Raw genomic sequence first — 18,068 nt, 5'->3', positions numbered from 1 at the left:
AAGGTCGATTAGAGTGATGAGGCGTTCAACGAATTCGGTATACGAGGGGTTTCTCGCGAGTTGATGTGCCGAGCAAGACACTATTCACATCTCAGACCATCGAAGGACACGGCGTCGCCGACATGAAGACGTACACCAGGCATGCTTCTGTGAAGGGACATGCCAGACTTGTGGTTTTACATTGCGCAAGAGGAATGCTCGAGTTGAAGTCGACGTAGTATTAAAATTGACCTAGCTAAGTCTCTAAGCCATTCAGAGCCTGGGCCTTGAGCTCTTCTTCTCTCTGAAAATCCTCAACAATCTTGGCCAAGATAAACTTGATCTCCTTCACTGGCCACTCTCCCTGCTTCTCAAAATCCGCTGTGAATGACCACTTTCCTGACCCAACAACCTCAGTCTTCTGAGTGCCATTCTCACCAGGCAGCACAACTTCCATGGTCGTGCTCGGTGGCACTTCAATATCTACGCGAATAACCTGTTTTCCTGCCTCGTCACCTTCAAGCTTCCATGAACTCGACACCCTGCCATAAGGCGTGAGATGCGACGCAGATGCCCAAGTAAAATCGCCCCCAACAACAGGCTGCACCCTCGACCTCTTCCATCCCGCTTCAAGCCGCTGCAATCCAGCAAGTCGTTCAACCATAAACTTGGCGATCGCCCCGTAAGCGTAATGGTTGAAGCTGGTCATCTCGCCAGGGTTGATGGATCCGTCAGGTAGCATACTGTCCCAGCGTTCCCAAGTTGTAGTAGCGCCCATAGAGATAGCATACAGCCACGAGGGGCATTTCTCATTGAGAAGCATGGAATAAGCGACGTTGCTGTGGCCGGTCAAGGTGAGGGCTTCGCAGACAAAAGGTGTACCAGCAAAGCCAGTACCTATGCGGAAGGCATTTCTTCGAACAATTTCTGCAAGTCGCGACCCAGCCCGTGATAGCTGGTCCTTATTGAGAAGCTTGAAGCAAATCGCCAATGAGTATGCGGTCTGCGTGTCTGATACAAGGCGACCGCTTGGGGAGACGTATTCTTCGGTGAACTCTGCTCGCGCATTGTCGGCCCACGATTTGTAGAATAAATGATCTTTTGTCTTGCCAAGAACACCACAGACGCGTGCCATGATGTCAAGAGAGTTGATCAAAAATGCGTTGGCTACCAGTGGAGGATCCGTCGTAGCTTTGGCAGCATCGTCTGGTGGAGCGCTTGGGTCAAGCCAGTCCTGACAAGATCAGCAAAAGTGGTTCCAGAGATTCGGGAAGACTTACGGATAGTTGATCGGCATTAAAATCCCACAGATGAGTGCATCGGCCCTTGTTCTTGGGGATGACTTTGAACCACGTCTCCATTGACTCAAACTGGTCAGCCAAGATAGCAGGATCAGCTGTTTCTTCATACAGCGCCCAAGGAGCCAAGACGACCACATCATGCCAGATAGCACAAGGCCAAACAGGGCCCCAGATCCTGCATTTGTCAAGAATGTTTGGCGATACCATTGGAGGCACTCCTCCCTGTCGCTGTTGGTCAAACCATACACCTTTGAGCCAGTCTCGAAGAATCGGGTAGCAGCCGTAGATGTAAGTAGCTGTTGGCGCAAACAAGGCTAAATCACCGGTCCAGCCAAGTCGCTCATCGCGCTGTGGGCAATCTGTTGGGATTGAGAGGAAGTTGTCTCGCATACTCCAGCGGACGTTGCTGAATAATTGGTTCAGTTTATTATCGGAGCACGCAAAGGTTCCTTGTTCTTCCATATCAGTATGACAGACAACAGCCTCGAGCGCAGCGACAACATCTTGCTCTTCGGAAGGCCAATTGTCGATCTGAACGTAACGGAAGCCATGATATGTGAATCGAGGCTCGTATACCTCGGGTTCAGCATCTCCTCTGAGTGTGTAGACATCCGTGGCGTCACAGACACGAAGGGGCCTAACACCCAGTTCTCCATTTTCGAGAACCTCGGCATGCTTCAACGTGACTTCATGACCACGCTGTCCTTGAACAGCTTTGATCCGAACATATCCCACCAAGTTCTGCCCGAAATCGAGTATTGTCTTGCCAGATGGTGTTGTGATCTTGGAGATTGGCTGCAATGTCTCAATTCGTCGGACAGGCTCACGATAGCCGGCTGTCAAGTTGATCTTTTCAGATATAAATGGCAGCGCAACGGCGCGCTCCCAATGTCCAATGACGTGCTCGTGAGAAGACCATCCAGGTAACTCAACGGTAGCATCGTACTTTTCGCCGTTGTAAATCTCCGCCAGGCGAATGGGGCCTTGAGCTACCATCCAGTCATCGTCTGTTGTAATGACTTGCGAAGACCCGTCGGAATACTGCAATTCGAGCTGTGCAAGGAGGCTTGTACGCGTGCCATATCTGTTGCGTATACCGCCATCAAAACTCAATCTGCCAGTGAACCAGCCTTCAGCAAGACGGACACCCAGACAATTGTCTCTGCTGACAAGAAGGTCGGTAACATCGTAGGTCTGATATGTCAATTCGTTGTCGTAGCAGCTCCAACCGGGCGCGAGGAAGTAGTCGCCAACGCGACGGCTATTGATCTCTGCCTCATAAATGCCCTGCGCGGTTATGTAGAGGCGAGCTGATGCGATGCCAGAATTCAACGTAAATGCTTTGCGAAAGAGATCCTCTGGCTTCGGCTTATCATTGTCCTTCTCTGACCAAGGAGCCGAAATGAATTTGCCTGTCCAGTCACTTCGGTTGAGCAAGCCTGTCTCCAGCCAAGCCCGCTCGCTCCAATCGGAAAAGGATGTTTCTCCTTCACCACGGACTCGAATGCAGACAGTGTATCTTTGAAGAGAAGCGAGCGACTCTTCAGCTGGCCAGGGAACTAAATGGGACTCTGAAGATTCCACTTGAGAAATGCAGACGACATGGCTTTCCTTGCCGATGATCTGCTCCAGGCGCAGTTCATAAGCTTGCTGCTCAAAGCCTGGAGGGGCGTTGCTTAGACGCCAGGAAATGCGAGGTTTGTGCTCATGAATACCCAAGGTGTTGGGGCTGCGATAATGCTCAAAGCGAACATCAACAACTTGCAGAGACATAATGACAGATGTTTGGGTTCTAAAGAAAGACGCAAACCTTCAAGTGTGTTAAGGATTGCGGAGGCCACTTGACTACTACTTTTATACAGCGCAGGATGCACTAAAGCCAGAAGCCCCAGACGCCCCGAGCGATGAGTGGAGGTAGTGGGGTTTAGGCACTTTCTCCAATTTTTACTTGGCCGATCCTTTACGAGAGAGGATCGGTACAAGCTAGCCCGAGTCTGGAGGGGGTGGATTTATCGCGTCGCACCGAATTACCCGTGTTTCTACCTATTGACTCGCAATTGTTGCCTTCCAGGTGCCGACAGATGCGAGCGAGATGCCGCACAGCATGAATACAAGCGTCTGGCCCTGGCACAAGTCAAACTCGTTTGCCAGCCACCTGCTCACTGTCCCTCCGACAATTCCCATCCAAACCACTTTTTCCGACTACTATCCTTCTTAGAAATCTCCGTGCTCGCTCTCATTGCCGTCCCCCACGTGCCAGCCGTCATTGTCACCAAACTCCAGATGTGTATTGCTGGCAGAGGGATATTATAGAAGAACATGCCAGGCACAACATACCACGACAAAGCCAGTCTCAGCCTATCCGGATTGCGCAAGATATTGTAGACTGTAGTAATGCCGATTCGAAGAAACAGATCCGGGTAGCTGAAGTAAAGCAGCTTGTGCGACGTGGGGAAGTACGAGAGCATAGCGACCGCAACGACTAGAGGTCCAAACTCGCGTCTGGCGGCGGCGAAGAATGCCATGGGATGAGACATGGCATAGACACGTGGGATGAGGAGTGATTCGATGTGCGTCGCCCGGGCCTAGCGGACTTGTTGTCGCAACCAGCGTGTGACAGTAGTAGGCGTCTCTGTAGCGTTAAGGACGTCGGAGGCAAAGATAACGCCCCAGCCGCGAACGAGAAGGTTGGTGGTAAGGTGGCGATCCTCGTTAACGATCTAGCACCAGGTTAACATTGTTCCCAGACTTCATGAATAGTAATGGGTATCTGGTCACGTACCATTCGCTTGCCAAAGACCTTCTGCATATACCAGGGCATAAAAATGGCTGACAGAGCTGACAGTCGAAAGGCGGTACACGGCCCGCTTTGGCAGTCACTTGTTGCGGTACAAGCAGGTGTAGATCGTGTCAGATAGAGCTCGGCCCAGTAAACCGTTACAGCCAAGCGTGTCACGACCGTGTCATCGCCATTATACACAGTCAAACCTGAGCTGGCACCGCCAACAGTAGGATCTCCCGCAATGTTGCTGATGGTCCTCTTAAGGGTTCTTTTCCAGCACCATCGTATCAGAATCTGACGACCACATGAACTCAAATGCCGAGCATCTCCGCAATAGCAAGAGAGAAGATAAAAGTAGTAACCATTATTCCCTTCTTGTGCATGTGCTGTTGAACAAGACATAAATGCCTCCACACCTTCTGGGTCGTCAATCAAGCAGCCCTGTTTATCAAGTATAACTCGTGCAGGATTCATGCACTGCCGAATCACTATGTTGTTGCTTTCGTCTTCGTCAATCTCCCGGTTTATACTAGAGATACTTAGACTTTTATATGTTTATTAATGCCTTTCTTATTTCCCCCTTGTTAATTGTATTTACTATCTCTAGACCTATAATTTCCCAAGCTATAAAATTGGCTCTATTTACTATTTACCTTACTTATTTTTCTCTATTAATTTATTCCTATATATATTATTATAGTATTAACTAACTCTACCTTAAAAATAAAAACTAAAAATCTACTTTAGGTAATATTAAATATTTAGCTACTTAATCTTACTTTATAATAGTCCTTAAAGTAAAGCCTCTCACTAAATTAAGGTACTTAATATCAAGTACTCATAGTAGTCTCAATAGGTGTACTAATTTATTATTAATACGCAAAACTAACAGCAATAGAGTCAGATTTAGACATAGGAATCTTTGAAACATCCTGAAAGAATAGTTCAAGGTGCCTGTTAATTTCATAAGGGGCCTCGAGCTGTAAGAAGTGACCTGCACTAACTGAGCGAACTCGGAGATTAGGTGCGTTAGGTACTGTATCACTCAACTGGACCGATGGGATGGCCACCGGATCTCTCTCTGCCAAGACCAGAAGGACTGGTAGCGAGATAGTACCTGGACCTTTTAATTCTAGCATTCATATTAGGTTGTGTTCTTCTGGGTAGGGGGACGTTATCTTGACTTACCTTCTTCGGTAGGGTTGTTAACACCTGCAATCATAGCTTTGTACCATCGCAACGGCCCGTCCATTCCTCCATTCTCCCTAATGATAGTTTTCCATTGCTCCATTCTGGCTCGACTGACGAAGATGTCTGTTGCCATCTTGTCTTGCATGAGCCACTGGCGGATAGCGCCCGTCGGTGCAAGATGATCGATCCAAAGAGATGTATTTCGAGTAAAAGAAAGAGTACTGAATGACTCCAGCTATAATTCTTTAGCACTATAAGTAGATAATATTGTCCTGCTCACATGTTCATCAAAAACCTTCGCCGCGTTTTCTTCGTTATTAAATGACCAGAAGCCAACGGTTTCATACCCAAAGCGAGCAAGTGCTGCTTTGTTGATAAAATCGACTCCTGCCGCATCAACTCGTGCCGCGGGTGGGAAATAACCGTTGCCCAAAAATGCGACTGCTGTAAATCGAGAAGGTTGGTTGATTACGAAGCGTGACAACAATGGTGATCCACTGTATATTCTGTCAGCCCCTAGAACGATACGTTGCAGGATAACTCACAGATCGTGCGAAACGCCGATGACCTTCTCCACGCCTTCGCAGTCGAGAATCTGGCCAACATCTGCTGCCATGTTCTTGAAGCCATAGAGAGTCAAAGCTCTTCGAGTGTCGGTTCCTCCACAGCCCAAAAGGTCGGGCACAATTACCCCGTAGCCCTGTTCGGTAAAATATGTGATTTGATGACTCCATTCGTATGAGGTTTCTGGAAACCCATGGATAAACAAGAGGTATGGTTTTGTGGTGTCCGATGGCGGGGCAAAAACATATCGGTAGGTCGTGCCAGAAGGAATTGTTACACTTCTGACGAAATTGACGTACGTCGTGTTGCGAATATCAGACTGAAGCAGTTAGAACCAATAAAAAAAGAGACTGCCACGAACGGGGAACAAGTCATCCTTACCGTATCGACATTCGGATTGCGCTTGAAATGACTCTAGTGATACTGTTAGTCCACTTAAAAAGCAACAAAGCAACTGCGTCAGAAGGGGCACAGGCTTGCGACAAGACATACAGCTGTAATTGAAGGTAACATGACAAACAAGGTAAGCAGAAATAGTACTTTATGCTTTAATCTGAAGTTTAGGACAGGGGCCTGCATTGAATAGTTGTCTCTAGGATTGTAAAAATGATTGAGCGTGGGTGAAATAAGAATGGTAGCTGAGGGCCACCTTAAACATGTATGATAGCTAGCACATCCGGCACTGGCAGATAAGGCCTTGATAAAATTATTGTTAATGATTCAATGTATAACTAACAGCTTATTAATAGAAAGAATTGCTCGGGGGATAATTTAGCAATCGGTAAATAAAAAATATCCGGCGCAACAACGTGGCAGCAAATATTGTGATCAGATCCTTGGCTTTGTGCTGAGAGAATGGAAGGATTTATCAGCCCCATACCCGCGGTGAACAAGTTGTTTTGTCTTTTTACTTAAAAATCCCGACTTTAATTAATCGAGATGTCCGAAGCTGCTAACAAGACGGCCTGGTTATTAATCAATCGCTGTTTAAGATTTAGCCAGTTAACTAAGCTAAGGAAACTTTGAACTTTGAAAGAAGTGGGGCAACTAATCCGTAAAAGATGCTAGGACCTTTGGCTGATCACACTCGAACTCATCGCATTCGCCGTACGCAAAGTGAAAATGAAAGAAAGCCTTTTGTTATTGAACAATTTGCCCGACTACTGGAACCAAGAGAAATCATACATCGGAGGTGCGATGCGACTTATGCGAAGCTTCTGGCCATCTGTCTTTACTCTTACGCTACTGTCATCCTGGCTCCTTAGTTCTCACAGTTTGCTCGCAATAAAAGCCATGAAGCTACCAACCGTCCCTACCATAAACCAACCACGATAGCAGCAAAGAGTTAGATTCGTTGGCCAAATTCTGAAACACCATATCCAGGCCAATCGAAGAAGTCCAGAGAACAGAGCGTCTCAAGCGATTTCAAAGCAGAACAGTGGCTTCATAGTAATTGTGGTTACTGGACAAATACTAATCTTTACGCTTGTAACGGAATTTTGACCTGACATTTTTTGACCAGCATAATACGATTTTTAAGCTCTGGGTATTCAGACAACTAACTTGTGAATTCGGACATCATGGAAACTAGTTCCGACTCAGTACTCCGTAATGCAAACAGACTACGGACAAATTGCATAATTAATCCACACACTGTTCCCCGGCAACTCGTCAAGCCGAGGATCATCGCTTAGTATGAAATGCTATGTAAGCATGTATACTAATCTGAAAATCCTGCTGAGGCTTCGCCGACCTCGCTACTTCTGTGTACGGGGATGAGTGAACTACATAGTGCAAATTGTTGCGCCATATTTGTTCAATCCGTGTTCTTTAGATGCTCCCTACACTTCACTAATCCTTCGATTGCCATTAACTCAACCACTTGATTGGTTTGAAAATGAGGTCCTCTTTTGAAAATGTTCTACTAATTGGCGTATGTCTCCTCTCGTTATGATTCTCCAATCAGTCTACTAATCAATGTTTGTTCGAAGGCGAGCGGAAACCTGGGTGCCCATGTTTTAAAATTGTTCTTGGATTCTACGTACAATGTCACCATCCTGACCCGCAAGGAATCGAAGTCAATCTTCCCCGAAGGTGTGCCTATCATCAGGGCGGATTATTCCGATATCAACGAACTCAAATCTGCGATGGAAGGCCAGGATGTAGTAATTAGCATGGTTGCCGTCTTCGCGACAGGTGGCCAACAGAACCTGGTCGATGCGGCCATAGCTGCGGGCGTGAAGAGATTCTTGCCTAGCGAATTTGGGCCTCCCTCGCGCGATGAAAAGTTCACCGCTCTGCATCCTGCCTTACCGCCCAAGGTGGCTACGGTTGACTATCTGCGATCTAAAGAGTCTCAGATCTCTTGGTCCGCTCTTATTCCGGGCGCTTTCTTTGACTGGGCTATGAGTATTGGGCTATTCGGCTTCGACATCAAGTCCAAATCGGTGACACTCATCGACGGTGGAACTGCCGTCTTCACAGCTACGATCCTACCGACAATCGCGAAGGCAACCCTTGCAATGCTAGAACACGCTGATGCGACTAAGAACCAATACGTCTATATATCATCTTTCCATATAAGTCAGAAAGATATTCTCGACGTAGTGGAGAAAGTTGACGGCCAGAAATGGACAGTGAAGCATATCACATCCGAGGACCTGATCGCTCAAGGCAATCAGCGAATAGCTGAGGGAGACTTGATGGGTGCCACGGATCTTGTTGGGGGTGCGGCGCTTGGCAAACAGGCTCTGGGGGATTCAAGACCATGGGGATTATGGGACGAGAAGTTAGGACTTGAGAAGGACGACTTAGAGCAAGCTGTTAAAGAAGTTCTCTCCTAGGGCAAAATAGTCCTATCCCTCAATTATCGAGGAGCTCTGGTCGTAACAGCGGTGACGGAAGCGGAAGCTAGCATTTAGACGGATCGTCGGCAGCCTTAAAAGCGGCGATCTGTGGTAGGTTACACGTCGCTTGAGTTTCGTCTCATAATACCGTAGGAGTGTTTCGCGATTGGTTGCTCTGAGTACCATTAATATCGCAGGGTCTTTTTAAGGTAGTGCTCTTCAATTTTGGGGGTTCAATGGAGAGGTGCACTGGAATTTCGGTTTCAGGAGTGAGATCTGGCGCACACCTCTTTTGTCGTGGCACAAGGCGCACAGCGGGGATATAGCGAGATACTACGAACTGGAAAAGAGTTGGGACTTCAACGTCAGTTAGACTCCTACAACACGTGAACGTAGATGGAAGCTTATTGAGCTGATACCAACCCAGAGGCCCATGCTCCACGGCAACTTCTTCGAAAGGATGATTGCTCCAGATTTCGACAGCAGACGCGAATGGTGGGACAATCTGTCCAGCCTCTTCGATACCATTTCTGCCAACGCGAATTTGCCTCTGGCTCCGCAGTCCAAGTACAATCGCAGCTTGTGGATCAACGCCTGTAAGTCTGTGGATGCGGGCGAAGCGGTTTGTGAGTCCTAGGACGAGTGTATGCAATGGAGCTATTACGATGACTTATGTCGTATGGACAACAAGCTGATTATGGGGTCTGGATTTGCACCTGGTATGTTTCAGAGAAAGACAAGACTCATAATTACCAGTGGTTGGTTGTTGGATAGACTTGAGAATTGGGAGTGTAACTAGACACTCGGAGCAATGGATACACTCTCAAAAAAAAAAAAAAAAAAAAAAAAAAAAAGAAAAAAAAGGAACAAATAGTTTGACATCAATATGACGATTTAAGAACTGCAATCTATTTAGATTTTTAACCTGTCTTCGTGGCTCTTAGTTCTGCTGCCAGAGAAGTTCTTAGTGGAAAGCTAAAGGCGATCCACTGCTCAACAGAACTGCCTCCAGATCTATCATTATCGGATGGTGATCTCTTCTTGAGAACATGACCAATCTTGGGAAGCTCCAGCAGATCAAAAGATGTCGGCTGGGAAGTTACCAGCACTTTGAGAGTATCACTACACTCTTCAATGCCCTGCTGTCTCAACTCATCAGGTACCATGGTTCTGAACTTCTTTGTAAAATGACCAGTCATGAACCTCTCATTCTTGTTGTATGGAGGAACCACTGCGTAGCTGCCGCAATATATATCCTCAATCTGCCAAAGGGGGCCAAGGTCAAGGATGTACAGGTACAAATCTTGGGTTCCGTGGTTCTGAAGATTCAGCTCGAACATAGATGCCTTGCCTGCATCTTGTTCAACGTTGACGAGAGTGTCTGGGCCGAAGTGATCCCCCGCCCGTACAATATTGATGTCGAACGATGTTCGAAAGTCTTCTTCTACGAAGGGATTCGAAAGGTTCTTGACAAGTTCGTATCGAGCTAAATGCTCCAAGACTGCAGCGACATCATCTGCGGTTGTTGTGTTTTGCGGTAATGGGGGGAGGTTCGTCACTTCTTCACCATTTGGAGTCAGAAGCTTGTACTCGTCGTGGATAGCGTCGACGTGAAAACAGGACGTCGAGCCATTTTCTTCAGCATGGCTCATCCCGTATCTTCTCAGTGCTTCTAGCCAGATATCTTGAGTAGATATGCTGTCACTGAAAGACACCGGGAACTTGCCAAGAGCTCGCCTCGTTTGTGGTTCAGCAACCCAGTCATCCTCAGTTTTCACAGCGGTCGATTCGTCCAGGTTTAACAAGCTGGTTAAAGGACCAGCTCTTGCAACCGTTGTTTTGATAAGATTAGTGTGAAAAGCCTCGTTGTTCTCAAGGACGCTGGAAGGATACAGGACGAACTCATCGCCATCAGATACACCATGAGCCTGACCCGCCTGCAATGCAAAATGCTGACCATTTCTCACAACGAGCACCATCGATCGTGAGTTCGTAAAATTGTTCTCACCAAAGAATCCCTGATCTTTGTTTCCATACAATGCAGGGTTTTGCTGAATCGAGTGACCACGAAATTTGGAGCTGAGACGGTAGAAGATGTTTTTATGTTTGCGATTCAACCCGCCATCTCTTAGACTCAGGTTCAGAAAATGGGATAAGGCGCCATGGGATTCTCCTTTATGGATTATCTCGCCAGCCTCTTCATGAGGACCACAAGCTGCAAGAAGTGCATAACCATTCGGGTTAATTAGCCAGCTTGGCAGCATAGATGCATCGCGGTAGTCTGAGTCAGGTGTTTCCGCATCCTGCTCTGCCAAACTCTTGTCGGCGAAGTATGCAGATGCAAGTTCCGGATCAATTCGAATGAATCGAATATCAGTACGATCCAGGCGATAAATACTTGCTGCGAAACAACAGTCGAGAACTAGAGTGACAACCAGTCCTTTCACCACCATTGCATTCAGAGCAACTGCTAACTTGTACCCTCCAAGGGGCCTTACTTCGTCTCCATTTTCACCACCCAGAAGCGCTAGAGCCAAGTCTCCGGTGTGCTGGTTGGAGAATGCCTTGGCGGTGGGAGCGATGCGGGTGCCATGTCCAGAGTAGTGGATGTAGATGTAATCTCCAGATTGAGCCGCACAGGTCAGATCTCTGAAGGCCTTGATTACGTTGTCATAGGTTGGTAACGCAGCAGAATCTTCAACTGGCCCCGCGATGCTACTATCAGAGCTTTGCGTGGCCGTCAAGGTCTGGATGTTGATGTGAAATGGTTGCTGTTCGAGTAATGATCTGATTTGTTGCGTGTCTCGTACACAGCCCTTCAGCGATGACTTGTATTTGTCAGGATAAGCGTCGATGCCGATTAGGATAGCATGATGCTTTGGCGAAACAGACTGCTTTTCGGCCATTGTTTAGATGGTCTTGAACTTGATTTGGACGTTATTCACGGGGCCTGACTTATCGTAATTCTTATCGTGAGGGGTAATGCAGAATATGTATGTGATTGGTCTCACCATGGCGACTCTTGTGCATATGCATTGTTGTTTCAATGCACTTTGCCTTCTGGCTGCCTTACACTGCCCCAAATGCATTTCTGCCTGAAAAAAGCCACCAAAATGATGTGAGGAATTATGTGCCCCAGCAATGCCCCCTCATTATTGCTTATCCGGCGGGGCCTTCAACAGGCCTCCAGCTCATCCACATCAATGCCTGCATTGTTTCTGAATGGGCTCCCATTGGTATAACAAAGCGTGCATTGTCCAGAAACTGGGGCTGTCGCAACAAGATACGGGCCCTCTCTGGATCCATCCGTGTTCAGCAAGTAGACGCTATCTCCGACTTTGAGACTTGGTGCCTGCAAAGCCTGATTTAGTACAAGAGTTTCAGCTAGCCAAGTGACAACTATTACATACATTATCATATGTAGAGACGAATGGTCGCTTGCCGCCTGGGGTGTACTCAGGCGATCCATTCTTTCTGGGAGTGACGAGCATTAGCTTACTTACAAGTCCACAGTTTCAACCACTTACTGCTGGTCATCAGACATTTTGGATAGACGCTAGTGGAATTGCGAGAAAGGGAAAAATGAATTAACGAAATAACAGCGGGTATTTAACTTATGTATATTGCCCGCCTGGGCCTCGACTTGCATGTGCACGTGGGGGCACTTCATTGGATACCTCAGGAGCCTGCTCAAAGATTAAAGTAACTGGCATTTCCCTGAACGTGGCTTGTCAGGTCCTAAAGTCCTGCATGAATTAAATCCCACCTTGACGACATCATGACGGGCCAGCCCATTCTTCCTCTTTCGGCAACTCCGGCGCAATCAGCGAAACCTCCAACAACGGGGAAAAGTAAAGTGCCTCTTCAGCAACAAGGGCTTGATGTTCTGACCCTTAGATAGTTGAAGATTTCAGGCCAGGCTATCCGAGATTCACAGCCCTTATCGCATCACATAGCCCTTTTTTTATCTTTAGACGCTTCAAGAGACTCAGAGCACGGCTGCTGCTACTAAAACAAGACCAGCTATCAATTCTAGAGAGCGAACTCGACCAGATAGATCAACGGGAAATGGCACCCATTTTTCTCGGAAAAAGCCGCATCGATAGAAATGCTGAAAGGTTATCAGTCTTATCGAGGATAGAGTCTGCACTGGTTGATTATGGTATGGCTACCTTCTTATCTATCCCCATATGCGCTGCTGACGATATCACAGACAGCTTTATAGATAAAACCAATCTAGCGCTCACTCTCAGCGATGCAGAATCAAGAGATGTGCAAAGCCTTAGGAACTGGGTTGATGGGAACGGGTGTCTGGCTGGGAATGAGACATCTTACCTCGAGCACGATCGCGACCTTGTCTCGTTAGTCCCAACGCTTGATAACGCAGTCAAGAGGTTTGAGAGTTGGATAGAAGAGCGTCTTGTACAGTTTCTACCCAAATTTCGAGAAGTATGCGCAAGTCCACTTGATGCAATGTGTCCATACTAATGAAAGCAGAGCAACCGATATGTTTCATCAGACCCAAACGTCCATATATACAACGGTCCGTTTGTCAGCCGTGTTGCCAAAGGACTATTAATATGCTTAGTCACTTTGCTTCTACTACTGCCAATTGTTGTTTGCAACGTCGTGTCGACAGCAGCGGTTCGTATTTTTATTGTCATGTTGTCGACTATCGTGTACCTTTTAGTATTATCCGGGTTGACGCGGGCGAAAACGACTGAACTTGTAGTAGCTGGGACAACGTGAGTGGTCACGCCTTGGCGTAATTGCAATTTACTAACATAGAGTATCAGCTATGCTACAGTTCTCATTGTATTTGTTTCGGGCACCAGTGATAAAGTAACTTGATAAAGGGGACACCCTCTAGTACGATCGAGGTTTAATCGGCGCGAATGGAACCCGATAGAGCTGGCCTTTGCCTTAGACGGAGCCAAGCCAGTTGTGAATTGAAGGTTAGGTCAGCTGGTGGTAGGTAATTGAACGAATTATCCGCCCATTTCGTTCAGATGACTGGCGATGGTCTCTATCTAGCGTGATCTCTAAACCTTAGCTTCTGGGTCCATGTTGGCTGCCGCAACTTTGCAAGGCTCGCCAAGGCTCGACACAACCTGGCCATTAGCTGAATAGCAATACACATCCCTATAAACTCCTTCTAAACCCTGTGGAGGTGTAGCCAAAATCTGGTGATAAAGTGTCACCTCCCCAACAGCCATCTGCGGCTCAGAAGACGACTCATTGAAGTAGACAGTATTGCGTTGACACTTGTTGGTGTTGAGAAGTTGGGGGATGTTCAATAGTGAGTGAAAGGTGTGAGCTGTATAAGGGGAACTGTCTGTCGTTTTGAACGAAATGTCGAATGCTTCAGCGTAGATTCCAGGCCCAGAGATAGTGTTCGGTAGAAGAAAGGGCTTCACCTGTATACTATTGAAACCATTGGGGAGAGCCCTCGCAGCTGACGTATCGGGAGAAAACGTCGCCGGGAAGATGGTAGTTCCTTCAAAGGGCGAAACACCTGAGGCGATACTAGGCACGATTGCCTGGAGCGGTTGTCCATTAGTCCCACCGATGTAAAAGTTGACTGGGACGCCGATGGGGGTTTGTCCGTCCTTCGTGACATCAACAAAGGGCACAATGAGAGAGCCCTGCATGAGAGAGTCTATCTGTAGTGGGATAAGGTTCAGTGCCGTCATGCGAATGTCCTTTTGGTAGCCAGCTTGTACAATGAGCGGGTGTTTTCCAATTGGGAAAGATGGAAGGATGCTAATATCGATGTCCAAAGGATCATACCCAATGATGGTCTTGACAAGAGTTTTGCTGATGGGAACAAGACAATATGCTTCAACTCATTGTCAGTAGACTGCAACAATGTTGAAAGTAGCTTGCTTCATACGTACTGGTATTAGCTGACATTGTCCTGTTGGCTGGATTGTACCTTGCAAGGGTATTGGGGTCAGCCTGAGCCTGGCAAAGGGACACTAGGAGACCAAAAACGGGAAGAATGGTTGACAGTTTCATTGTGGACCTGTTACGTGTATGGGATGTGTTAAAGAACTGATGCTCAAACTTGATATAGTCTTGTAGATAGTTCTTCGGGTATTTATACCATTTATAACCGATGGTTGGTTTACATACTAAAAATGCATAAGGCTGATGGTTCTGCCGAATGCAACCTCCTTCCGACGAACCTTGACAATATTGCGGTGAATTCAACAAGACGGAGGTGAGACATACGCCGCGTTTGTAGTATTCATGCCAGTGAGAATCGGCTGGGCGACCCCGATCGTGGCTGGTATTTCGATTGTCGGGGATAAGGGCAGCCCGCCGCCGATCATGAGACAATTTGTCAAAGCTTCTAAGACATTGCGAACTCCCGACCTTGTAGTATAACACGAGCTACGCGATACGCCGATCATATACATTTTGCAGGGCTAGGCTGAGTGAAGGCGCGGGCGATTGTCTAAGGAATATCCCGGAACCGTCATACATACATGCTGCTTAAGCTGCCCGCAACAGTAGTTTTCCGGTGGCTCACTGCAAAGCAAGAGAAGACGGAAATTGGGAAAAGACCGCAAAAATGGCAAGATGAAAGCAAGCATCGCTATTCATACACGATTACACGTCACTCGATTGGTCCGAGTTTGAGACACGCCACGGGATCGGTGGCATCATGCATTGGGCGGCCGCACGGATAAGTCCTCGCTGATAATCCCAGTTTTGCAGTTCGGAAGATGTACGTTCCGCAGCATGTCTTACATATTTTGACTCAATAGTTGGAAGCGCAAGTAAGCCTCTTTTTATAAGATAATTATTATATGAGTAAATTAAAGTATTTAATATTAAAACTTGATTTTAAACACGTTCTCATTGCCCCCGAAACGGTATCACTGACCCCTTTCTTATCCGTCGCCCCCTTAAGAGGCCCTCACTCGCATACTTGCAAGCATCCCGTACCTTCTCCCGTCTTAGAATCTCTATAGGAGACAAGGTCCTTCGAGCCGGAGGGTCTGTTGTACTTTGCAGCACCATCCCGCACCGGGATGCCCCATCGCCCAAGCACCCACTCATTTCCCCCCAATGCCATACGTAAAAGGTGTAGCTTATTATCTGCCTGTCTGGCACTCCTAGCCATTGAATCTCGCCCATAGAAATCGTCGACAAAATCAACAATCCGCTCGAGCGAACAATCCAGCAGTACCAGGGCAGCGCTGATGCAAACGATGATAAGTATCCCACAAACACTGAAGTTTTGCGCCTCGCCGACGGCCTGTACCAGCTGACTGGTGCATTGCTCCTTCTGATACCTATCCCTAGGTGGTTTAACGTATCCGAAGGAACCCAAGTCAGCTGTGTTGGAGGCAAAATCGACCACGTACGCCTGTAGCATGGCAAGGTTGGTCTGGAACCAGCCAATCACCTCAGTCTTCCACTGATCATCCGGTAGGCCATAAGATACATGTCCGGTCACCATATTGTTGGCCCACAGCGCCGCTGTACCGAGGTTTGCCACAGTTGTATATGTATTCGACTGAACCAGGGAATAGAGAATTCGATCAGCTGTAGAGAGCTGGGTTGTACTAAAGTTTAGGGTGGTACTCGTCAAGTTGTTTACCAGGTTTAGAACACCGGCTGGAGAAGTGCATGACGCAATCGATGGGTTGCACAAAACATATTGATCGGCGCAAACCATGGTGTCGACGTTGCGGTTAGAGCCAAATATAGTAGTACCCTGTGAAGTTATATTGTAGGTTCCGTTGGCAGAAAACCATGGGTCGTAGACTGGAGCCAGGTACCCAATGTTATTTTGACTTAAGAAATGAACGGTGACATCGGCGTCAATGGGGCTGAAATCCGGGATTGGCTTCCAAAGCAAAGGGTTGCTCAACGAGCTGCTCTTGGCGAAACCAGGATAGGACCTTCAATTCGTCAGCGTAAGCAAGAACACTACAGGTTATCTCATCTTGTTTTATAGCCTTTAGGAAAAAGGAAAATTGGGGTCGCATACTGTATCAAATAGCCGATTCCAGTCTTATTTGCGATTGCTTTGTTGTACCTATACGTGTAATTCGTCATGTCATGAATCGGCCCAAGGAAAAATTCCATAAAAGCGCCGGCTTCATTTCGAGTTTCCTGGACGAGGTCGTCCGTATGTACCGGAGAGCAAGTCAAGCTTAGCTGTATGCTGACTCGATCTTCGAACTTAGCATTTATTCCTAGCATCTCATGTGAGTCTAGAAAAGCTGACTTGATGCTAAAAGCTTTGTTAGGCCCCAAAATGCAGCGGTCATGGGCCGGGATAGGGCAAGGTGCGGAACTGCTAATATCGTATGGAAGAGTTGGCCGGACAAATATTGATGGAGCTGCCGAGCTGCTAGTGTTGGCATAGAAGTTGGCGACATGGCTGCGGGCCCGACGGGTGTCGTTTTGCCCTTTTGCTCCCATCGCGCTAAGTGCGGGTAGATCATCTTTGCCAGTGGTATTAAAGAACCAGAATCCGCAATTATTTGGTTGCACTCGTGCGACGACGGTGCTGTAAGCTTTGTTAGCCACGCTCGAGGTAAACAGCGCGGCGATGGCGAAGCCTACTGAGACGAGCAAAGCTGGTATTACCACAGAACATGTCTGCTTAACAATTAGCTTTTTGCACTTCTTTGACTACGCGTTATGGATCTTGAAAGCCTCCCACAGTGTCTGAGTAGCACCTGCAGAGTTCCGCAGGCTGACCTGTTGCTGAAGGTCGAGAGCATTAGGATTTTCGCTCTTCGCTTTCCATTCGTGAAGAAAGAAAGCAACGATGTTCCAGAAACTTGATCCGGCGATGGTAACGAGGATGGTCAGGCCTGAGAGGAGGAGGTTGCTGTAGTTTAGTGGCAAGGTCAGAGTGGCGGCCAAGATTGCTGTTTTTGAGTGGTCCCACCACAGCCCGCTGGCGATGGCAACCATTTTGAACTCTGAAATCCAATTCAAATATTGGTCTGTATTTTAAAGGTTTTGTTTCGTTGAAAAAGTGTGTTCCACAGGCTAGTATATATAATACCGGAATATTTCAGGAAACCCCTAAGAGTATGATGGCTGGGCATTGGCACAGATAGTGATTGGGTAGGTTTAATGGCCGAAGGACCTATGACTGCCAGCTCTTAATTGGATGCTACTTGACTGAGCGTTGGGAAGAGAAAGATGACTGGTAATGCTGTGGCGTCGTAGTATACCACGAGGAAGCTGGTCATCGCATGACACTGAGACATTCCAACACATCACCATGCATTATTAAAATACCCCAGTTCGGTATTTAATTAAACCCTGCTCTAATCAAGCCAAACTGAGACTCCTCGCTATATTGGCTTCAGAATGTCTTCTAGCGGAACCTAATGAATTCAATATTTGTGGCTATGAACCTGAACGATT

The 18,068-nt window shown here is 47.3% G+C and overlaps 10 protein-coding genes across 12 annotated transcripts; 3 read left to right on the top strand and 7 right to left on the bottom strand.

The window, feature by feature from the left end:
- Window positions 1-195: 195 nt before the first annotated feature.
- FOXG_04665 (uncharacterized protein) lies at window positions 196-3,090 on the bottom strand. The gene is made up of 2 exons (XM_018382692.1): window positions 1,260-3,090; window positions 196-1,213 (listed from the first exon to the last, which is right to left on the bottom strand). Exons 1-2 carry the CDS (start codon window positions 3,051-3,053, stop codon window positions 236-238), a joined length of 2,772 nt encoding a protein of 923 aa, XP_018239456.1. The 5' UTR covers window positions 3,054-3,090; the 3' UTR covers window positions 196-235.
- A 349-nt stretch (window positions 3,091-3,439) lies between these two features.
- On the bottom strand, window positions 3,440-3,817 carry FOXG_18872 (uncharacterized protein; the record flags this gene model as incomplete). Its single annotated transcript, XM_018399014.1, has 1 exon — window positions 3,440-3,817. One exon carries the CDS (start codon window positions 3,815-3,817, stop codon window positions 3,440-3,442), a length of 378 nt encoding a protein of 125 aa, XP_018239455.1.
- Window positions 3,818-3,865: 48 nt separating this feature from the next.
- Window positions 3,866-6,330, bottom strand: FOXG_18871 (uncharacterized protein; the record flags this gene model as incomplete). The annotated part of the gene is made up of 8 exons (XM_018399013.1): window positions 3,866-4,000; window positions 4,063-4,591; window positions 4,942-5,194; window positions 5,251-5,488; window positions 5,534-5,750; window positions 5,799-6,136; window positions 6,199-6,231; window positions 6,310-6,330. 8 exons carry the CDS (start codon window positions 6,328-6,330, stop codon window positions 3,866-3,868), a joined length of 1,764 nt encoding a protein of 587 aa, XP_018239454.1.
- Window positions 6,331-7,714: 1,384 nt separating this feature from the next.
- FOXG_04662 (uncharacterized protein) lies at window positions 7,715-8,660 on the top strand (the record flags this gene model as incomplete). The annotated part of the gene is made up of 2 exons (XM_018382691.1): window positions 7,715-7,750; window positions 7,809-8,660. The coding sequence occupies 2 exons, from the start codon at window positions 7,715-7,717 to the stop codon at window positions 8,658-8,660; spliced, it is 888 nt and encodes a 295-aa protein (XP_018239453.1).
- Window positions 8,661-9,096: 436 nt separating this feature from the next.
- On the top strand, window positions 9,097-9,300 carry FOXG_18870 (uncharacterized protein; the record flags this gene model as incomplete). The annotated part of the gene is made up of 1 exon (XM_018399012.1): window positions 9,097-9,300. One exon carries the CDS (start codon window positions 9,097-9,099, stop codon window positions 9,298-9,300), a length of 204 nt encoding a protein of 67 aa, XP_018239452.1.
- Window positions 9,301-9,583: 283 nt separating this feature from the next.
- Window positions 9,584-11,569, bottom strand: FOXG_04661 (uncharacterized protein; the record flags this gene model as incomplete). Its single annotated transcript, XM_018382690.1, has 1 exon — window positions 9,584-11,569. The coding sequence occupies one exon, from the start codon at window positions 11,567-11,569 to the stop codon at window positions 9,584-9,586; it is 1,986 nt and encodes a 661-aa protein (XP_018239451.1).
- Window positions 11,570-11,838: 269 nt separating this feature from the next.
- Window positions 11,839-12,207, bottom strand: FOXG_18869 (uncharacterized protein; the record flags this gene model as incomplete). The annotated part of the gene is made up of 3 exons (XM_018399011.1): window positions 11,839-12,015; window positions 12,074-12,137; window positions 12,191-12,207. 3 exons carry the CDS (start codon window positions 12,205-12,207, stop codon window positions 11,839-11,841), a joined length of 258 nt encoding a protein of 85 aa, XP_018239450.1.
- Window positions 12,208-12,280: 73 nt separating this feature from the next.
- Window positions 12,281-13,824, top strand: FOXG_18868 (uncharacterized protein). 3 transcript variants are annotated; one of them, XM_018399008.1, is made up of 5 exons: window positions 12,281-12,514; window positions 12,565-12,825; window positions 12,877-13,112; window positions 13,161-13,408; window positions 13,460-13,824. In XM_018399008.1, the coding sequence occupies exons 1-5, from the start codon at window positions 12,442-12,444 to the stop codon at window positions 13,512-13,514; spliced, it is 873 nt and encodes a 290-aa protein (XP_018239447.1). In that variant the 5' UTR covers window positions 12,281-12,441; the 3' UTR covers window positions 13,515-13,824. The 3 variants fall into 3 exon arrangements, with proteins under 3 accessions (XP_018239447.1, XP_018239449.1, XP_018239448.1); XM_018399010.1 differs by having other exon boundaries at window positions 12,281-12,825; XM_018399009.1 differs by lacking the exon at window positions 13,460-13,824 and having other exon boundaries at window positions 13,161-13,459.
- FOXG_04660 (uncharacterized protein) lies at window positions 13,285-14,901 on the bottom strand. The gene is made up of 2 exons (XM_018382689.1): window positions 14,561-14,901; window positions 13,285-14,502 (listed from the first exon to the last, which is right to left on the bottom strand). The coding sequence occupies exons 1-2, from the start codon at window positions 14,679-14,681 to the stop codon at window positions 13,706-13,708; spliced, it is 918 nt and encodes a 305-aa protein (XP_018239446.1). The 5' UTR covers window positions 14,682-14,901; the 3' UTR covers window positions 13,285-13,705.
- A 687-nt stretch (window positions 14,902-15,588) lies between these two features.
- On the bottom strand, window positions 15,589-17,606 carry FOXG_18867 (uncharacterized protein; the record flags this gene model as incomplete). Its single annotated transcript, XM_018399007.1, has 3 exons — window positions 15,589-16,579; window positions 16,669-17,193; window positions 17,323-17,606. 3 exons carry the CDS (start codon window positions 17,604-17,606, stop codon window positions 15,589-15,591), a joined length of 1,800 nt encoding a protein of 599 aa, XP_018239445.1.
- Between the last annotated feature and the right edge of the window lie 462 nt (window positions 17,607-18,068).

The sequence above is a fragment of the Fusarium oxysporum genome, chromosome 4, assembly GCF_000149955.1.
Source record: "Fusarium oxysporum f. sp. lycopersici 4287 chromosome 4, whole genome shotgun sequence".
Classification (NCBI taxonomy): domain Eukaryota; kingdom Fungi; phylum Ascomycota; class Sordariomycetes; order Hypocreales; family Nectriaceae; genus Fusarium; species Fusarium oxysporum.
This window is presented reverse-complemented; position numbering and strand designations above follow the sequence as displayed.